At 44.0% G+C, this 22,543-nt stretch overlaps 1 protein-coding gene across 1 annotated transcript in view; it reads right to left on the bottom strand.

Moving 5' to 3' along the window:
* LOC148521500 (uncharacterized) overlaps positions 1–22,543 on the bottom strand; it is an 86,412-nt gene that overhangs the window by 19,310 nt on the left and 44,559 nt on the right. Inside the window, exon 9 of the mRNA XM_088475047.1 lies at positions 10,788–10,925. Within this exon, the coding sequence (XP_088331173.1) occupies positions 10,788–10,925 (138 nt within the window). The remainder of the gene's footprint in view (positions 1–10,787; positions 10,926–22,543) is intronic.

Genomic DNA, 22,543 nt, shown 5'->3' with positions numbered 1-22,543 from the left:
CCGCATCTCAGTGACTGCCATACTGTACAGACAGCATTCCATTGAATGTCATACAGTACATTGAGCATCAAGGTGATGCCATACAGTACATCATAATGTACAAAGCACCCCAGACGTAATTTGATCACTTCTGGATGACAGGCTCATGGAACAACACTCCGGCCCGTGTTCAACAGACTGGAGACCAGCAAGGTGGACCGCCATGCTTGAGTGTCTGCTGATTTGGACCCTTGTTGCCCAATTCCTGTTACATATTGGACAAAACAAATTACATACATCTACCAGTGAAGCCTACGACCAATCCGCCCTGCTGTTTAGGTGTGCATAGTAATTCTAGTCTGCATCAGTAGTTTAAGTAATTGTTTCCTATAGTTTAGAAAACTTAACCAGTTATTTTGGTTTAATTATTATATAGAGGTACGTTTTCTCATAACTTGCCACTAGCTAGTTTTATGCAGACTAGAGTACCAGAAAGCCAAATTAAGTATCCCTGAGTTGGTTTAATCACAATTTTATTTTGGTTGCTGGAAATCTAAATAGTGTGTGTTTGTTAGTTTGATAAAGGGATCTTCATATGTGCGCTGTATGTCTGATTATGTAACATTTTCACTCAATCCATTTATGAGAGAAGAGGAGGAATCAATTAAATGTTGAGGAGGGGAGGTCTTGTTGGCTGGGACCCAAACTGTTAATTCCCTGAGGTGCATCCTCTAGCTGGTTGGTAACCGAGCAGACAGGACTTTCCTCTCTGTAAGGGAGTTTCCCAGCTGCTGGACTTTCGGCATTTGTTCTCCTCCTGTCAGCAGGGCCAGATTAACAAGGATGTGGATAGCCACAGCTCCAGGAACAGGCCTCCACATAAAAATAGGCCCTTCATCATGGCAGTATGATAATGACCAGCTGCCTCAAATAGTCGGCCATAAATCTTAACTATTAAAATGGTATTTCTATTTTCTTTCACAAAATTCGGCAATTTTTCTATTTTTATGTATTTATGGAGACAGTGGGGCTGAGAGTGTAGGGGGTGGCCACACCCACAGAGCACTGGCCACACCTACCCAACACTGGTCACAGATTCTCCCCTTCTCAATATAAGCCATTGAACATTTACAACCCCAGGCCCATTTAGCCCTTAATGTGGCCCTGACCGTCTGCTATGGTTAGGAGAAGCAAGGCTGTTTTGGCATCTTATTCTTCAAAGGGGGCTGGGCAAGTGGTGGAACTTCAGCTGGGGTGCCGGGACCGGGCAGAGACATTTACACAGTAAGTGCAGACTGTGTTATACAGCCTATTTGAATGGCGGCACACAGGGGAGTTATACCACTGGGCAGCATAAAAATATTTACACTATATACAAAATAAAACACAAAGCAGCACACTTGGAATTACTGGTGAAGCTATCACCAATCTGCCCATGTCCTCAGCAGTGAGTGTACAGGGGCCTAACCCCAGTGTAGTTACCCCCTCAGCAGTGTGTGTTCAGGAGGCTGCCTCAAGTGTAGTTGCCTCCTTAGCAGTGAGTGCCTCACTGACTGTCCCACCGGAAAAACTCCCGTTGAGGTCTATGGCCAATCCGCCCCAGGCAGGGCCGTAACTGGTTGTGGAAAAGGTACCATTGTGCTGGGCCCTGGCAGTGGCACTGTCGCTGCCGCATGGTATCTGCATATGGCTTGCAGGGTGCTTGGAATGGCACCCTGCAGCCAGTAGCTCTACTGTAGAGCCACCGAGGACAGGCACTCTGCAGCCTGTGGAGGTCTGCAGAATATCCTTAGGACTCTCCAAACCAGGCATGTCAAAATCCCAATCGGCCCGAATATTCAAGGTCTAAAGCTGGCCACAGACTAGACCAACTTACATCCAACCATCCAACTAGTTGATTGGTTGGAATGAAAATCTGGTAAGATATGAAAGCAAATGACAATCAGCAATTTGCTCCCAAATGCCGGAAAATGGACAAAAACTGATGTTTGAACAAATTGTTTAGATCAAACATTTAACAAACTTGTCTGACGACCATTTTCATCTGTTTTCTGGCATTTAGGAGCAAATTGCTGATCATCATTTATTCCCATACATTACCAGATTTTCATTCCAACCAGCCAACTAGTTGGCTGAAGTTGGTCTACTGTGTGGCCAGCTTAAGAGTGTGTGGGCCGCAAGAAAAAAAAGAAGCCTTATATGCAATTTTGAAATGTTTATCATTAAGAAAAACCAACAATAAATTTTAAGCAAAGACATGTCAAGTATTAACTTTAATGTTTTCTTCCCGATATTTGACATATTTTTGTTATCACCAATTTTCCAGTCTCAGTAGAGGGGACACAGGGGGCATGTGGCTGAATAGATATATGTTCAAGGCTTACCTATATGGTGGTTTCTCGCTAACATGGAACATGTGTCCCTTCCAGCCCCCTCTGTCCCTCCAGCCACATGCCCGTGTCCCCTCTAGCTCCCTGTGTCCCCTCCAGCCACATGCCCCGTGTCCCCTCTAGCCACATGCCCCGTGTCCCCTCTAGCTCCCTGTGTCCCCTCCAGCCACATGCCCCGTGTCCCCTCCAGCCACATGCCCCGTGTCCCCTCCAGCCACATGCCCCGTGTCCCCTCCAGCCACATGCCCCGTGTCCCCTCCAGCCACATGCCCCGTGTCCCCTCCAGCCACATGCCCCGTGTCCCCTCCAGCCACATGCCCCGTGTCCCCTCCAGCCACATGCCCCGTGTCCCCTCCAGCCACATGCCCCGTGTCCCCTCCAGCCACATGCCCCGTGTCCCCTCCAGCCACATGCCCCGTGTCCCCTCCAGCCACATGCCCCGTGTCCCCTCCAGCCACATGCCCCGTGTCCCCTCCAGCCACATGCCCCGTGTCCCCTCCAGCCACATGCCCCGTGTCCCCTCCAGCCACATGCCCCGTGTCCCCTCCAGCCACATGCCCCGTGTCCCCTCTAGCCACATGCCCCGTGTCCCCTCCAGCCACATGCCCCGTGTCCCATCTAGCTCCCCGTGTCCCCTCCAGCCTCAAGCCCTTTGTGCCTCCTGTCCTGTGTCTATTTAGCTTCCAACCCCTGTGCCAGCCCCCTCCAATTTACCACCTTCTTTAACAGCCTCTGCAAGGAAGCTCCTCTTCCTTGCAGAATGCAGAGGAGTCCTCCTGCTCTTTGCGGGCAGCTGGACACACACTGAGGACGTGGACAGCGTGACGTGATGAGTGGTCCTGAGCAGGCTGGCTGCGGTGGGAGGTTTGTGAAGTTGGAACTGCAAATGCCCATGGGAGTAGCTGTTGCAGCCAGGCAAGCGCAGGCACAGCAGCACCCCCCGCAGACAGTTTACCGTCTCTACATATAGCTTCTGCACATGCACAGATGCTTCCTCTGCAAGCAGAAAGGTGAATGCTGCCCGATCAGAGCTGTGGTCTATTTGTGGCAGCCGAGCCTGCAACAGTGTGAGTATACCGGCCCAGCAGGAACTCACCCGGTTTGCCACATTCCACTTGTTTTATAATAGTAAATGTGGGGTCGCAAACATATGCGTTTGGGGCCGCATGCGGGCCATGAGTTTGACCAGTCTGCTACAAACAATGCTCCACTTCCAACAGCCAGCGACCCCGTCCCTCAGGCGTGAAATCATGAAGTCACGGGCTTAGGGGGTGGAGCTGGAAGAGTGATCACTGCTGCCCCGGGACGGTGCTGAGGACAGGCCCAAAGATCAGGAGAGTTATTTTATTTTTGTTATTATTTTCCAATCTAAACATAATTTGCAGTGAATTGTGACTTTTGAGCCAAATTGCGGCTGATTGACAGTGCACAGAATTTCTGTGGCTTCAAACAAAGCCATAGAGAAGTACACGATGTGCATATGTTCAATTTTAGCTATGTTCAGTCAACAAGTCCTGATGGGGAATGTACTCCACCCAGGACTTCCACAGCGGTGCTGTATATTTTATATATTCCAAATACGTAAATGAGCACAGGCATCCTATGTCTGTATCACACACAGTCAGTATTCCCTATTGCAATTTTTTTGTTTTTCTTAAATGTTTATTTAATGGTCTGCTCTGAAGCAAGTGACGATACTTCATGATGGCTCTTTTGGTGTTTCGAGACTCTGAGCCTCCATCTAATGTCACAGATTATTTCAAGATGTATCGTGCTGAGGTTCTGTGGTGACTGCGTTATGTTTCCCAGATTTTATATAACAATGCTGCTCTTTTCAATGTGACTAACATTAAGCACAAGTTTATGACAGTGTTGACAAAATACCAGCTTCCTGTTTATATATTAATAGCAAACATTTTATACAGATAGCTTAACTACCAGAAAGCATTGTAAAATGATTATTCTGTTTCATTCTTGCCTAAACTCCAGGAATGTCCCTTAGACTTTCACATACCGTTAACGTCTACAGGGAGGTCGGCAGGGCTGTGATGACGCGTTTCGCCATGAATCACATAGCGCACCTCCGGCTGCAAATTGCACCCTTTTACAGGAAAATTTCTATACTCTTGTCAATCATTCCAAACTGCAGAAAAAAAGTGCCATGATCCTGCCCTTCTGAAATAACTCGTGTGCCTCATGTAATTTTAAAACCACCTAAATAATTCAACATTTCCCTTACCTCTGCTATATAATTAGATTCTTCTCCAGACAATTTGACTTACATGTTGTGCAGAGAACCAGCTATGGCTTTTTCCCTTCTGTCCTTATGTAAATGCCTACTGCTTCTAGCACTAAACTTGGCCCTGCTTCCAGGAACTCATTAGTAATGCTTTAATTGCAAGTGTTTTATTAGCATAGCTTTCTTACACAGATTGAAATGTCGGATACTAGAAACCAGTGTCTTTCCTTCAATATTCCATGGCAGCTGTTACAATGGGTCGCTTTACTTCTAAAGGCAAATTCAGTTATCCGCAGTACTATTTTTGTTTACCGAGGCTTGATTTAACGCTCCTATTGTCTGTTAATTTCATTTAACGTGTCTGTGCACGCTTCTGATTTACTATGACCAATTCAATTGGCAAAAGCACTCACCTGTACTCTAAACAGTTCAAATAAATATTGGCTAACATTATAGAAGTCTATTAGTGGCCAATAGCAAAATATTTGGGGCTCTAAAAAGGTATCAATTGGCTGATTTTTTGCTTATTTAATAACCGTTTAAATATTATTGTAAGCAAGTGTTTTTCTCTAAATGCATTAGATTAATGTAGGGTGCATAAAAATGCATGTAAAGTTTTTTTTTTGTTGTTATGTTAAGCAAATTTTGAAACATTTGTTTAAAAACACCTGTAACTCCCACCTGCAATTTTAAAAACACCTGTCACATCCATATAATGCGTACATATACATGTTCCACATCTTTCAACCCATTATTCTACACTTTGCAAAGATATCATCCCAAAAATGACATGTAATTATTGGCCAAATTCAGCTAATAAAAAACTAATAAGTGCCTAATTAATCATTAGAGGGAGGGTTATTGGGGTTCTGCAGAAGTTCTGACATTTGTAACTTTAAATATCGATTTTCCTAAAGTTTTCACCTGCTCAGGGGCGCGGGTCAACTTGCGTGCCTTATTGAATAGCAAAAAATTTGCGCCTGCCTGCGGTAACTTGCAAAACGGGTTAACACAGCTAATTGAATATGCCCCTTACTTGGGTAGAGACAGGCAGATAATAAATGCAACCGGATGGAATACAATGCAGCTCTTCTTCTCGTATGTTTTTATTTTCATTTGTGTATTTATCTGGTCTCTAATAGGTAGGGTAGTGTTTGCTATTTTTCTGTAGTGCTGGAGCTTACCTTCTCTACAGTCCCGGCGATGCATCACCTGATGCTACAAGCTCGGAGAGGGCTGGCTACCTGGGAGGCACCAGTCTGCTAACACTAAAGCTGCATACACACACACAATGATTTGTTACCAACGATTTTATGAACGATTATCTGTCATATTATCTGTCAGATTTTTTTAAAGTGTAATGAACGATTTTTTTGAACTACAAACGATTTTTGCATATTCCCTTAATGAAAATAGTTGAGTTGACAAGTCTGACTGAACTACAAACTACCAACGTGAACGCGCATGAACGCAAATCGTTCATCGTTTGACTCAGAAAGTGAACGATTTTTTCAAACTAATATCGTTAAACGATATCATTTAACGATAATCGTTCAGAAAATCGTGTGTGTATGCAGCTTTAGAGCAGATCTGGTTGTAAAATGTGAAAGAGTGCATCTACAAAGGTGCCAGCGTCTTTTCCAGCATGCGCGGGTACTGTTTCTTTTGAGAAGCACTGAATATGGGCTGCGCAGGTGAGGATGGATCCTTCTGTGCATTGTCTTCTCATAGTAATGGAGTTGGACTCTGAATTTTTGCCTTTTCGAAATGTGCTGATTGGATTTTCCCCACCTAATCTATTAAGTATGGTGCCAGAGAGTTCTCTATGCGTCCTTGTGATTATTTGCTATAATATAATATAGTTGAGAGAGAAAGAGATATTATCCCTGGGCTAATGCCAGATACGGTTCTTAAAACCTGGGACAAAGATGCGTCTTTAATTTCCTAGTTTGTGGGTGATACCCAAAGATTAATATAGACATTGTACAATGATTGGTAACTCATATAAAAAGCAATTACACTATAAAATTTATATAAAAAGGTCTGCTAAATACTTTTATTTAAAATTATATATACAGTCAGGTGCATAAATATTGGGACATTTGACAGAATTTTCATATTTTGGCCTCTATTCACCACCACAATGGCTTTGAAATTGAACAAACAAGATGTGCTTTAACTGCAGACTTTCAGATTTAATTTGAGGGTAATTACATCCAAATCAGGTGAAAGGTGTAGGAATTACAACGGTTTCTATATGTGCCTCCCACTTTTTAAGGGGCCAAAAGTAATGGGACTATCAACTCAAAAGCTATTTCATGGACAGGTGTGGGCTATTCCCTCGTTATTTCATTATCAATTAAGCAGGTGAAAGGTCTGGAGTTGATGCTAGGTGTGACATTTGCAATTGGAATCAGTTGCTGTCGACTCTCAACATGAGATCCAAAGAGCTGTCACTATCAGTGAAGCAAGCCATCATTAGGCTGAAAAATCAAAACAAACCCATCAGAGAGATAGCAAAAACATTAGGTGTCGGCAAATCAACTGTTTGGAACATTCTTAAAAAGAAAGGACGCATCGGAGAGCTCAGCAACACCAAAAGATCTGGAAGACCACGGAAAACAACTGTGGTGGATGACAGAAGAATTATTTCCCTGGTGAAGAAAAACCCCTTCACAACAGTTGGCCAAATCAAGAACACTCTCCAGGAGGTAGGCGCATATGTGTCAAAGTCAACAATCAAGAGAAGACTTCACAAGAGTGAATATAGAGGGTTCACCACAAGATGTAAACCATTGGTGAGCCTCAAAAACAGGAAGACCAGATTAGAGTTTGCCAAACAACATCTAAAAAAGCCATTACAGTTCTGGAACAACATCCTGCGGACATATGAGACAAAGATCAACTTGTACCAGACTGATGGGAAGAGAAGAGTATGGAGAAGGAAAGGAACTGCTCATGATCCAAAACATACCACCTCATCAGTGAAGCATGGTGGTGGTAGTGTCATGGCCTGGGCATGTATGGCTGCCAATGGAACTGGTTCCCTTGTATTTATTGATGATGTGACTGCTGACAAAAGCAGCAGAATGAATTCTGAAGTGTTTCGGGCAATATTATATGCTCATATTCAGTCAAATGCTTCAGAACTCATTGGATGGCGCTTCACAGTGCAGATGGACAATGACCCGAAGCATACTGCAAAAGCAACCAAAGAGTTTTTTAAGGCGAAAAAGTGGAATGTTATGCAATGGCCAAGTCAATCCCCTGACCTGAATCCAATTGAGCATGCATTTCACTTGATGAAGACAAAACTGAAGGGAAAATGCCCCAAGAACATGCAGGAACTGAAGACATTTGCAGTAGAGGCCTGCCAGAGCATCACCAGGGATGAAACCCAGCGTCTGGTGATGTCTATGCGTTCCAGACTTCAGGCTGTAATTGCCTGCAAAGGATTTGCAACAAAGTATTAAAAAGTGAAAGTTAGATTTAGGATTATTTAGTTTGTCCCATTACTTTTGGCCCATTAAAAAGTGGGAGGCACATATAGAAACCGTTGTAATTCCTACACCGTTCACCTGATTTGGATGTAATTACCCTCAAATTAAATCTGAAAGTCTGCAGTTAAAGCACATCTTGTTTGTTTCATTTCAAAGCCATTGTGGTGGTGAATATAGGCCAAAAAATGAAAATTCTGTCAATGTCCCAATATTTATGCACCTGACTGTACAACATATAGTTGACTAACTGAGACTTTAAATTAGGAAAAAAAGACCAAGGATAAAATAAATGAAAATAAAATACTTCCCTTCTGCTCCAATTGCTCCACGTTTCCAGGACACACTGTCCTCTTCCTCGGGCAAGTCAGGACTACTTTCTCACAACTATATATAGCGACACTTTGCCTGACTCAGAGGTGCACCCAATCTGCGTCTCTTTGCAGCGGCGATAATATGCAAGTGCTAGTTTCAGCCCTCCCCTTGTCTACCAGAGTGCGTCAGAGTATGTAAGCCCTGTGACACCCACTTTCACTGCATTTGCACGCTGCAACACTGTTTGTCATTCTGGACAATCCACCATCGGTGCATCAACACACCTGCTCCTCTATGGCAGGTGCAGTGTCTACGTATGAACATGTGTCTACATGGGTAATATGTCGACATGGTCTGTGGACAAACAGTCCCTGGTGATCTAGTGCTGTCTCATCTTGTCCCGGTGGCTGTGACGGCTCCAGCTTCTTCTGGGTCCCAGCAGTCACATGCTTATCATGGTCGGCGGTGATGTCTCAACAGCAGAGTTCCAGTGAGTATTTTTACCCAGTGTCCCTAACCCTCCATCTAATGCCTAACCTTCCCTACCTCCTGCACCCTAACCCTCCATCTAGTACTTAACCTACGCCCCACTCCCCTGCAGCCTAACTCTAACCCTCCAGCTAGTGTCTAACCTTCCCTTCACCCCCACTCCCCTGCAGCCTAACTCTAACCTTCCCAGTGGTGCCTTTCAAACTGTCCACAATTCAGATGTCGACATTGTGAATGTTGACATGTTTACTATCGACCTTCTGACCGGATACCATGATGTGGGGGTATGGAGATGACAGCCTTGTGATTGGAACATGTTGTAAATGCCAAGGCAGTGCATAATCATTTTGTCATAGGCATGGCTGGATTGCAAAGAGGACAAAGAGTTCTTTGTTTCCTCACAGTAAATTAATGTCCTGGGTGTACAAATAAATGCCATGCAAACAAGATAACTCTGTTAGAGGAAAACTGTTTCAAAATCCAGTACTTGGCAGGTAAACTACAGATCCATCAGCGAACAGTAGTAAGGAAAGTGTTGGGGATGTTTGCTTTCACCATAGGGGTTTGATGGCATATGTGCAGTCTTCAGTTAGTCGCTAGCCCTATGGGCCTCTGCAGACCACCATATCCAAAACCATCAATAGTTCTCACACTTGGCAAAGCCCAGGATTACAGAGACAGGGAATGTCATACTTAGATCCAGAATGGCTAATACTGACATATTCCAATGCTACAAGCTAAGGAGCTCACCTCCTCACAAAAACAGCATAAGGCACCTGGTCAGTAGAGTAAAATAAATTTTGCATAAATGTCTTGAAATAATAGCAGTAATGGTTTCAGGATTAGATACTGGGAAAGCATCTCAGAGTGTTTTCAGGCAACAGGGCAGTGGGGGCCTTCATAAATTCTGGAGGCATCAGAAGAACAGCTTTGATGCTGGAGGTACTTTCTGCATTCCGTGTAAATTGACCAAGAGGAATGTCTTCCAATATTGGAGACAAAAACTTGGGCATCCTCAGGTGGACCTTACAGCAGTAAACCAGAATGCCACTGTTCCCTGAACCTTCTTTCTTACCTGTCTTGATAAAGTATAGAATGAAATGCGATGACACATTGTAGAGCCCACTGTAGAGAAAGTCTTTGAGTGAGCAGTGTCACATGGCAGAAAGAGGACTTTATATACTTATCCAGGACAAAGAATATTGAGAAAACAGGACACTTCATACAAGGATGCCCACCGCCTGCGGCACAGATCCTCACCATCGGACATAACACCAGCCCCATGTTTGTCCTAATATGGCCGCACAAATCATTGCAGCTGCAAAAAAAAAGTCACAGTCGCTGACTGCAACACTCTCGCGTCTGGGTATCCACCCCAATTGCTACCTCCCAAGGAATGCCCGATGCGGCTAATTTATTTCTGTGTCCCTTGGCGGTAACTATCGGGACGCATGCAAAATGCGGCTCGGATGCATGCGCAGACTGAAAACATTGCCTGCTTGCGTCCGATGCCACAACAGCGCCCAACTCTTAACCGGGCCCAGTTTAAAAATCTAAGCAGTCTCCTAGCACTGACTGAGGTTATATTGTATAACATTAGAGGGTGGAGATTCAATTTAGAATGGCTGCCAGCTAACAGCGCATGCTACAGTAGTTTACAAGACACCAGAGACTGGGCCTTCACACCAATCGATCCAAATAGCAGAGACCCATATTCGGGGACTATTTAGTCCCGATTTGTCATGTGTAAATGTGGGGAGGTGGTGGATAGATCTAGTAGTAGCATTAGATACTTACAGTGAAATAAAGATTAAAGTTAATCCAAAGCGCAGAGGTTGTGCATTCATATAAGCTATAACTATGGACAGATTGACCAACCTCTCGTGCCTGCTTGTCTTCCTCTAGGCCCATCTGCTCTTTCTGGATCAGCGCTCTGTGCTGCTCCTTCAGCCACTCCCTTCGTGCTTGTGCCATGGAGAACTCCAGCTCCATCCCCAGACAGTCGGACAATACGCTCTGCCAGAAACAAGCTGCTAATTGTAATGAAATGAGTCACACAGATATAGAACTGTAATACTTTTCTAATATACACATAATACAGTAGGCTTCGTTCATTTCTAGTGTGAGGAGAGCACTGCCACCTCCTCCATTATGGACTAGCGGCCTCTATTATGTATTTTCCCTCATTCCACCCTGATTTACCTCGTGTTTACCCCTTTGTCACCTCAGGCTTGTCTTGCCTGACTATGTATATTTTTTCTCCTGGCTCTCCTGTGCCTGTCACCATTTTTCTAATGTTTGCTGCTCCCTTGTCAATTGTTTGCTACCCCTGTCTACTGTTCCCCCCCACCCCCCACACAACTTTCCCTACTTATATAGAACCATGTCCATGACGCCATTCTATACACAATAAGCACTATTTATTATACAAGCCTGAGCCCATCACATTATACTGCAGAACCATTATGCAGGCCTCATGCCTGAAACGGATTATACCAGCTGTATGACGCCACACATATCATCTGTGCTAATCACACCCACCCTGAGATGGCAATACCAATTAGAAGACAGCAATTGTATTTGTAATGTTGCTGTCTGACAAATGGCTTCTTCAAGGGGAAGCATAACCGCAAACCCCCATTGAAGGCTACCATGGCCCAGAGCCGCAAGTAGACTTTTTGGTACCCTGGGCCAGAAAGCGCATTGGTACCCCCCCTTATTTTTCAAATAGGGACATAAGACGTGCTCCCGAAAAAGGGGCATCTGAACTCACCAGTAAGGGTACTCAAGGGAATGTAGTGAATATGCTGGTGGACGGGATGTCGGCCGTCCATATAACCGATGCCGGAATCCCGCTGCCTGACAAAATGTGACGCCGCTATCCTGAAGGGGATCAGGATACTGGTGTCGGCATCCCGACTGCCGGAATCCCGAGCAAAGGATCCGGGGTAAGTATGTGTATTAGCCCACAGGAGGGAGGATTAGGTTTAGGGGCCCCAGGTGGGAATTAGGGTTAGGCACCTCCTGGAGAGGGTTAAGGTTGGGCACCCCCATGGGAGAGTTAGGTTTAGGGTACGGGAATGGGGGTAAGGGTTAGGTACCACTAAGGGAGGGTTAGGGGGGGAGAGGGTTAGGTTACTTACCACCGCTGTTGGAATTCTGCACCTTTGGGCTTTTAGCATCGGTATTTAGCCAGCTGCCGGTATTTTATACCCAACCCTACTCAAGATATGCTAGTAACACCTGGGTCGGGAATCAGTGGCTGTGTTCAGGGCTGCCATTAGAAATTGTGGGGCAGAAAGCTGTGTGTGTTAAATAAAAGGATGTGATTAAAGGTGCTTGGGGAGGTGGCCACATGAAGGAGGAGTTGGCCAGATAGAAGATGGGGATGACTAAAAGATGCCGGGAATAAAAGAAAAGGAATCTACAAGTGAAAATTATTATAAACCAAAAATGACAGGCCCGAACAGCGCACCCTGCCCTGCAGTGCCCTGTGTCATGGCACATTTTGCACCACCCTAGTTACGGCCCTGGCATGGCCTCTCTCAACATTTGACATGTGCACGAAAAGTGGGTGTGGTTTTGCAGTATGGGGGTGTGTCCTCATTGGGGGCCTGATTCAGAGGTGTGCGCAGTACCAATGTGTGCGCATTTGAGCGATTTGCTACTGCGCATGCCCAGAAATTCTAGAGATCCCTTACTGCGCAAAGCAATGTGTTCGATAGTGTACGCATTTGCGCATGACATCGCTATGACTTCAGACGGCATCTGTGATCCATGGGCGTTTCAAAGTGGAGACTGGGAGGTGACCTAAAGTGATTGCAAAAAGAGGAGGTGGCATGGGGGTGTTATGTGAGTGTCATGTGGCTGTTTCGGCATGGGGCTGCATTCTCTTATGCAGCACCGCAGCCATATTTTGAGAAAGTTACGAGGGAGGCTCTGTGCCAGGCAGGGGCTGTTTAAGGAGTCAACGTTGTGACTGATGGTGCGTCGATGGTGGAGATCGTATCCACCCCGCACAGTTCAGCATTGATCGGCTTTGCAAAGTGGCTGTTGCAGGGTTTGCTCAGTCCGGTGCACGGAAGTACACAAGGAATGCTCAAGCTGATATTTGCATATTTTCCCACTTGCGAATCCATGAGAAATTGCAACCACGTTTGAGCTGCGGGCACCTCTAAATCAGGCCCTGGATGTATTTCATCACACTGACATGTCCAGCTGTTGTGCTGCCCCAGCCTCTCTCTAATGCTACAGTATGCAGAGCAGCAGGTGAGAGAGACATCTTCCACCCTTTCCCCACCGCCGGATACTACAGGTGGGACAGTGCCCAAATAGCTGGACTGTTGGGAGGTTCTCCATTGGCAATAGTCATCACTAGTAGAGGAGCGTCATCACTAAGGACAGGAGAATCGTCATTAAGGAGAGGGACTTTGATAAATAGGCAGAAGCCCTAAATGCTGTGGAAACTGGATGTTTTCATTTCCATAGAATTTAGGGCTTATACATTTCGATAAAAAAAAGACCCTGATGCCTGAAATGCACTTTAATGACCAACGTTGTATGCTGTTATTTATGGTTGTTGTTCCTCAAGGACATTACATGATTGTTAGTCTTTTTCTGCTATTTAAGTACTAGTTATGCCATAAAGGTGATTGCACCAGAGATTGTACTTCTGCTTTTTGGATCAGTACAGCAAGCCTCCCAACTGTCCTATTACAACAGGTCATCCTGATCTGAGGGGGGCCTGTGATACGGTTGTCACCGGCATGCCCCCCGCTGTTCAGACACATGTATTGCGAAGAGTGATTATATAACAGAGGGTTGTTACTGTAGGTCAGCAGCTTAGTGCTTCGGAAGTACATGGTACGTTACCCGCACTGATCAATGCTTTACAAGCTGTACTGACTGTGCCTCTCCTCTGCTGCTTTTTTTTTTAAATACATTGTGTCTTTATGCTACTCTGTATACTGGGCCTGGTTCAGACGTGGACGCAAATGCCATCTCTCACGGATTCGCAATTGCGAAAACATGCTAATGAGTCACTCACCGTCCAGTTCTTAGAGACGCCCACTGACAGCATCTCACCCACGACGCTCACACAAACAAAACCGGAAACATTGGAAACAAACACATATCAGACGGCCACTAGCCTTCTGAGCAAGTTAGCGGCCACGGACATAGCGGGTCTCCAGACACACAGTGGTCTCTGGGCCTGATTCAGAGCCGGACGCAATCAGCCGTTCGCCCGCAGTAGGTACGACCGTCCAAATGTCAAACCAAGCTCTCAAAAATTTGCATGGTATGTTAACTATTTTTATTTGTAAATCATACTGTTTTTCTTTTATGTTTTATTTAAAAAATTCACATTTAATTAAAACACATATTTGTCTTTCAACAGACCCAAAGAGGCGGGATCAGGAGATTTTGGCCCATATTATGGAGATGAGGGGCCATTTGGTCCAGCTGCTGGTGTCAATGGACCATTTAATAGTATTTTTGCCCCATTAATATGTTGTTTTTTTTGTTTTTGTTAATAAAATGTGTTTATTTAAACAAATCTAATTTATTGACTCAAACATTAGCTCACAAGGTCAATCAATGTGTTTGTTTTTGTTTTTTTAATTTGGATTTTTTGAATTTGCATATGAAAATGGAAACGATGTGCCAGACTAAATTTTTTGATTAATTATTCTTTAAAAATTAAAAATAAAAAAAACAAAGAGTGGTATCCAAGAATTTAAAGACATATTTTGTCATTCAACTAATTTGGACAATTAACATTAACTCCATAATGTTTCGCTAAAATACCCTTATGTAGTTATTTAATTTCTTAAAAATTATCAATGCAACTCCCAAAATAGGAAAATAAAGAAGAAAAAAGGCTGGGCAAACTATGCAAACATGTTGTTAATTGTTATTTTGTTTAAAATAAATAAATAAATAAAAACACTTGGAAATTAATTTAAAAGGTACTGTCCATTTGCTGGTTTTTCATGTTAAAAAAAAACTATTTAATATCAAAATTGTTTATTACACATTATCTCACAATCCAAAAAATATACACACAAATAGTTGAAAATCAATATCAAGAACTGGTTGAAGATGGTGCATGCCAACATGTTGTCCCAAATCAGGTAAGAAACACATTTGTCCATGTGTAAAGGTCATTTGTGAGTCATTATTGTCACAGGCGATCAATTTCATGAAGTAAGCAGGTTGTTGTTTGGATTTTGCAAAAAAAAAAAAGGTTAAAATTCAAAACATAGGATAGTTAACACACATAATTTTCATTATTCCCAATGTCAACAAATGAAAAAAAAAGGAAAATCAAATACCTGCAAAAGCGTGTAACTACCTCATCACGTATGGCCCCCCTGACACTCTCCTCTGACCAACCTCGGGGGGGCCATCCTCAGGCAAGGCATCCTCTGGCTGCATTGGGACATCACTCCTTATGGCGATGTTGTGAAATATCCCACACAGGACCACAATTTTGGAAACCATAGCTGGCAAGCACATGAGGTCGCCACCAGAGCTGTGGAGGCATCGAAATCGGCCTTTTAAAAGGCCAATGCAACGCTCCACCACCTGCCTGGTGGCATTAAGTGCGGAATTATATTGACTTTGTGGCCCTGGTGTAGGAACCAAATAAGGAGTGAGCAGCCAGGGTGTGCAAGGGTAACCACTGTCTCCTGTGAAAATAAAAAAACAGTCAGTACCATTTCTAAGTAAACAGTGTTTGTTTTAAAAGTTAAGGGTACCACTTACCCAGAAGCCACGCATCACCAGCTTGTAGGTTGTTTAATTTGTGCAAAAGCCCTGATTGCCGGATGACAAAGGAATCATGTGCACTTCCTGGAAATTTGGCATTCAGGGACAGGATCTGGAGGGAGGCATCACATACCACCATTACATTCATTGAATGGAAATGTTTGCGGTTCCTAAATATTGCCTCCAGCGCTGCTGGAGGCTGAAGTGGTATGTGAGTGCTGTCCACAACCCCTAAGATGTGTGGGAAGCCTGCAAATTCGAAAAAATTTTGCTTAACCACATTAAGGGACCCCATATCCAATGGCATATTAATAAAATGATGGAGGTGCTTAAAGAGTGCATCCATTACCGCCCTCAGGATCCTTGAATAGGAGGATTGGGAAATGCCTGCAATGATGCGAACTGTGGTCTGGAAGGATCCTGAGGCGCAAAAATGTAACACCGACATTAACTGCGTAAGTGGTGGTATTGCTGTTGGATTGTTAATTTGCCTTTCAAGATCACTCTCTATTAATGAAAGATGATTTGGGGTGGTAGGCGATAATGCCTTAAAACCACATCATCAGGCATTCCAAAAAGGGTGACACGTGTTCTAAATATCTGGGGCCTTGCACGCCTACGATGCTTACGCCTAGGAGGATGTTCAGGTTGGTCGGGGTCGTGGACCATCGCCACTATAATTCGCCCAACATCAATCTGAAATGTTAGACAATGTAGTTATTTTTCCAACATTTAACAATGAGAAAATATACTTATCTTTTTTACACATTAAGAAGAATCTTTCAGGGTTAGGCAGTGACATCTTGAAGTAAACCTACGAATTAGATTTTCCATACAAAAAATGTAAAAATTAACAAGATAAAGACAGCCTAAGGCTAAAAGATAAAGAATGCATGCACTACACAGATGATGTTGTTATTCTAGGTTTTTACAAGAAAATTAAAATGTACGCTAAAGCCACAGACAGGAGATGAGCAAAATATACGCAATAGAGGTGATAAAATAACGCTAAATGGTACGCTAAAGCCACAGACAGGAGATGAGCAAAATATACGCAATAGAGGTGATAAAATAACGCTAAATGGTATGCTAAAGCCACAGACAGGAGATGAGCAAAATATATGCAATACATTTTGCTTTTATTATTGGAAAAAAAACATTGGCAAAAAATAAAAAAAATTAACGTACACCTATCTGCATAGTGTGACCCCTTAAAAAAACATGATAAATTAATAAAAATAACAGGGTCTAATGTATGTCAAAAAACACTTACCGCACAAAGACGATCACAACAAAATAAACACGATCCACAACACGAAAGCAAAATAAAATAAAAAAAGGAAACACGTATTAACATTAAAAAATAAAAAAAAAATTGCAATATTAAATCGACCCAAAAAGCGAACCACAAAACTTACTTCAACACACAAAAAAAAACTGTTAGAAAAAAAACGCAAAAATGCGAAAGAAAAAAAAACCCAGAAAACTCGCACCAAATCCAACGGGAAGCAATCGGGAAGCCGACTGCCTATATAACGGCAGCCAGCTTCCCGACTGTCTTATCCCGGCAAGGGTGAAATGCCGGGCGTCTAGATGTAGACGCCCGCATTTCCCCGACGGGCGTTCTACATCTAGACCGGCGCCCGGCATCACGATCGTAGTGATGCCGGGCGCCGCGAGCGGACAGCCGCGGGGGTTGAGGGTTAGGTTTAGGGCTCCCGGGGGGGACTTAGGGTTAGGCACCCCCCCGGGAGGGTTAGGGTTAGGCTAGGGGGAGGGAGGGTTAGGGTTAGGCACCCCTGGGGGGGACTTAGGTTTAGGCAGCGGGGAAGGGGATGGTTAGGGTTAGGCACTTAGAGGGGGGATTAGGGTTAGGCACTTGGGGGGGAAGTTAGGGTTAGGCACCCCTAAGGAAGGTTAGGAGGTTAGGTTAGTGGATACTTACCTATCCACGATCGGGATTTCCAGCGCTGTCGAGCTTCCGCTGCGTCGCACTCTGCTCCTGTCGGGCTGCCGCTGACGGAAATTGAACTCCCGGCCATGCGGCCGGCGGTATATCATACCCATTCCAATCCAACAAACTCCGCAACCAACCACTACTCCGCAACAATCTCAAACTCCAACCACTTCAAACAACCCACCCCGAAACAAGGCCACAAAAAAGCCTTAAATAGACCAAACTTTCCCGCTCAAATCAATGACGCACAATAGATGCGCCCGTATAATGCACACGCATCTATAAAAACGTCACGAGAGCCCACAATGGGTCTGCTGAATTCAAGGGTTTAATCATGTCCACTGAACAGCAGCAAAGCCAAAATCCAGGACCTCACAGTAAGTAGCTCCAAAATTAAAGTTACCACAAAAAAAATATATATATTTTTAATAATTTTTTTGTAAGGTGTTGAGACTGACAATGAGGAGGCTGCGGGGCCAAGTACCCAGGCCAGGGCCAAACTCAAAAGGCAGCCGCAATTCACAAGAAAGGAGATGGAGGCTTTGGTGCAAAAGTGCCTTGATAACCTGGCACAGGCACCCCAAAATATGGGTGCAACCCAGAGATGGAAACTGTGGGAGGAAATAGCCAGTGCTGTCAATGGGGTTGGTGATTTTGTCCGTTCAACCAAAGAGGTCAAATGCCGGTACGTAAATGCTGTAACCTATTTCCAAATTTCAAAAAACTTAGTAAAAAAACTAACCATACATTTTTAAACAACATGGAGCAACTTCAAATATCTAAAACAAAAACAAATCAAAACAAACAAAAAATTGCTGATAGGGGTAGGCATGCAGGGGGGACAGGTGGTGGACCAACCCCTGTGTCATTGGAGCTAACAGATTTGGAGGAGCTGGCACAGGGGTGTGTGCAGGAAGAGGAGGTGTTTGGCGTGTCCAACATGGACACAGACATGCCAGACTTTGCGGCTCCAGATGTTGCTGCAGGTAATTTAGTTATAAATGATTGAAAAACTTGTTTGAATAAATATACAAATGTACTAATATTTTTATGATCTCTCTTTTTCACACAGGCACAGAGGAGGACGAGTCTGCTCCAGAACTGAGGTTTGGCCGCAGTAGATCTGCTGGCTCCGCAGGGGAGGAAGCAGTATTTCCGGCTGGGGACCCTGTGGCGGACAGTCCAGGGCCTTCCCCCTCGCAGGCAGTGGCCCTTCTCAAAGATCTCAATGATAAAACGGATAAAAACACCGAGATTCTGATGAGGATGGACGCCAATCTGCTACGGGTGGCGGACGCCCTGGAGGCAAACGCTGCGGCCAATGTCAGAATAGCTAATGCCCTGGAGCAGCTCATCCGCCTGCGCATGTTGGAGCCTGTCTCCCTTCCTGCTGGAACATCAGGGCCCTCCACCTCTGGCGCAACATCGGCAATCCCTCCAAATGTGCCTAGCCCTATGCCTAGCCCAGAGGAAACACCAGCTACCTCTGCCCAGGCACGCCGTACAACCAGACAGACAAAGTCATGCTCCCTCCAACATCAAGCCAAGCGGGGGAGAAGTCGTTGACAGCACTGGCTAATTGCCCCAAATTCCATCTCTGTGTTTGCCCCATATTTTTGCTACACCAAACCTCCCTCTCCTTTCTTGTGAATTGTTTTTTTTTTACATTCATTTATTTTTTGGATGTAAAAAAAACAAAACATTTTGCTGAAAAAAAAGCCACATTTCTAACAAAATGTGAACATTTAATTTTTGAAAAATAAAAATCCCTAAAAAAAAAAAAATGTGTGTCAAATTCATTAGCAAATGGCTAAAAGGGACTGGAACAAACATACTTAAATACATAAAAAAAATGTCATATACTTTAAAAAAAATTTAAATCCAAAAAACATAAGGTAACAGGTAGGTAAACAATAACACAAGCAAAGCAGTTAGTAGCTGATTGTCTTTCTGTATTGTAACCAAAATGTAAAAAAAATGTGTTGGGCTTTTTAAAAACAAAATAAATCTGACAACAAAATGCATACGGAATATAGCAAAAAAATCAAGCATTTTTACCTTTATTTAGACATTTATTTTGTGATTGCTGTGATTTCAAAACACAAACATAGGAACACAACATGCGTTCCAAATTTAGCTAATAAATCATGGACATTGAAAATCACCTTCTCGCAAGTGATCCACTTATTAGGTGATTAGTCTTGTGCCTTGTAAAGGAGAATAGCAAAACATCGATTCGCTAAGGGAGCTACGAAGAGACCATCGTCTTTGCGAGATCTAATACCCTACCACAAGCTGAACGAGCAGTCATAATGGAAACTGGATCACACGGTGATGTATCCAAAAGACCTTCCAAATTGGACGTTCGCACAAGATAATACATGTATGCCCACAAAACGGCTTGCCACGCTTGCGTTTTCTCATCTCCACCCCCGTTACCACCCATAAATGGAACATTCTGTGAATCAAATTACATAGGTCACTTCCTGTTCATTGTGTATACGAGCGAACGAAAAATGACCGCAATGATCCGGCTGCACATGCGCAATGAGAACCGGACGCATGCGTGGTTTAAAACAATCGAATGCGTACGAGCGAACGGTTGATTGTGTCCGGCTCTGAATCAGACTCTCTGTTCCTACGAGCAAGAACGCAGCGACTAATTTATGGACACTCAGAAAATGGCATTTAAACAGTCCGACATACCTGCGTTTATATAACCACGGCCCCCTTACCTCCCCCACACACTGGCTACCTGTCACTTTGTGAATAAATACTCTGTGTGAGCGTAATCGCAATTCAATCACTACTGGTATGCAGGGTGGCTTACACGCATGCGCACTGGCTAACAGTCGCTCAATATCGACACCGCGTCCACAACTGAATCAGGCCCACTATACAGATATTGTGCTGCCATTACCGGTAATAATTTCTGTTTGGAACCTATGGCCTGATTTAGGCCCGCCCCCTAGGCTGCATTCGCACGCAGCCAGCCGATTTTTGCAATCTGCGTACGCATTGCAGTGCGCGAACCAGACCGAGCGATCGGGAAGCATTTGCTCGCTGCGCATAGACACCCCGGCTTATTGAGTGACAGGAGAAGCAGTTTGTGGGTGGAGACGGGCTGGCCGCTAGAAACGGTGGAGTGGAGGTGCAAACACAGGTACGTCTGAGCGTCTTAATGCCGTTTCAGAGGCGTGCATAATTAAGAGACAGCGTCATAGTACATGTCACTTGGCTGAAATTTACAGTGAAGTGCTCGCAGTGCTTGCGGTAGGGTATGGTCAGCCACAAGTGCTATGAACGCTTCCGATGGTGCTCGATGTTACCGATGGTTGCACACACTTCCTGGAGATGACGTGCGCAAGTGGGTGTCTTAAGACAGGCCGATGGGCGTCTGCATACACAATGCGATCGCACGTTAAAGACATAGTGGACGTGCTAATGCCTTGCCTTACGATCGCCGGATTTGCATATGCTGGCTGCGTGCGAACGCATCTAGCAAGCGGGTCTGAATCGAGGTCCTAGTTTTATACACTGATGCAATTTATTCAGTATATTTTGTGCATCATCGTATTAAATATATGTATTGCTAATTATTTATCATTGATTATTTAATCATTGCTATTTTTATTTATATAATTATATATTTGTTATTATTTAATCACCATTAGGAAGCTTCTTGATATTTTCTCCTTTGCTTCTTTGAGTTGTAGGCAGACACTAGAAAACATTCTAACGAGTTTAATTACTAATATACAGTTCTGTCTTTGAGACTTAAAAGGGCAATAACATTAAAGGTGGGTACACACTAGACGATGCGTGTACGCAACGATATCGACATCGGTGGGACCCAGCGGGGGGGTGCCGATATCGGTAAGTGTATACACACTTGCCGATGCCGGCAACGAAGAACGCACCTTAAATGCGAAAGACTCCTGGCTTAGTAAATATACCCCTAAAAACATTTTTTTTATTAGTGAATTTGAATACAATTCGATTGTTAACATAAAGTATTGCCTCAATTTTACTTTTTTTCCCCAGTGTGTCATATGTATTATATGTACTGTATGTTTTCAAGTATTTCTATATACAGTATCTATGGTTGGAGAATCAACTGTATAAGTGTATATAATACTGTCTTTAAATGTACAAAATGCAGCACTCAGGCTACTGGCCGAATCCGACCCTGGACCACTGGAGTGTTTCATTTGGCCACATGGCAAGCGGCTGGCACAACTGTATATACTGTATGGTAAATTTCAATGTTCCTTGTACCCCAACTATTTTGCAATAACCAATAAATACATCTCCCTACGATAACTGTAAAATTAAAAAAACAACCTAACTCAAAGCTATTCTTCCTCTTATGAAACCGTATGTATCATTGGGGAAGTCCTTCCAACCACATGCAATATGCCACTCTAAAGGTGCCCATCCACTAGCCGATAATACTGAGCGATTGCCCGATTACGACCTCGTAATCGTGCAATCGCTCAGGTATCGGCTGCAAATCGGGCATTTAAATGTTTAAAATGACCAGCAAGGCGTGCGCCTGCTGGTCGTTTCCGACATCTATCATCACCCGAACAAGACGGTCATCCTGATGACCGTCGTCAGGTTGCCCATGTTCGGGGATGATTGATGTGCATACACTGAATGTCTGAACGTTCAGTGTATGCACTTCACCCCGCGGGAGACGACGGCGCGATTACGATGTAGTAATCATGCTGTAGTCCCCACATCTACAAGTGGATGGGCACCTTTTGGGGGGAGATTTATCAAACCTTCTAAAGAGGACAAGAGCAGATCTTTCCCTTAGCAACCAATCAGCTTCTAGCTTTCATTTATTTAGTAGATTCTATAAAATTATAACTTCTCCTCTTTAGAAGATTTGATAAATCTC

This window comes from Taudactylus pleione, unplaced genomic scaffold (genome assembly GCF_031769625.1).
Source record: "Taudactylus pleione unplaced genomic scaffold, aTauple2 ptg000161l, whole genome shotgun sequence".
In the NCBI taxonomy this organism is placed as follows: Eukaryota; Metazoa; Chordata; class Amphibia; order Anura; family Myobatrachidae; genus Taudactylus; species Taudactylus pleione.
This window is presented reverse-complemented; position numbering and strand designations above follow the sequence as displayed.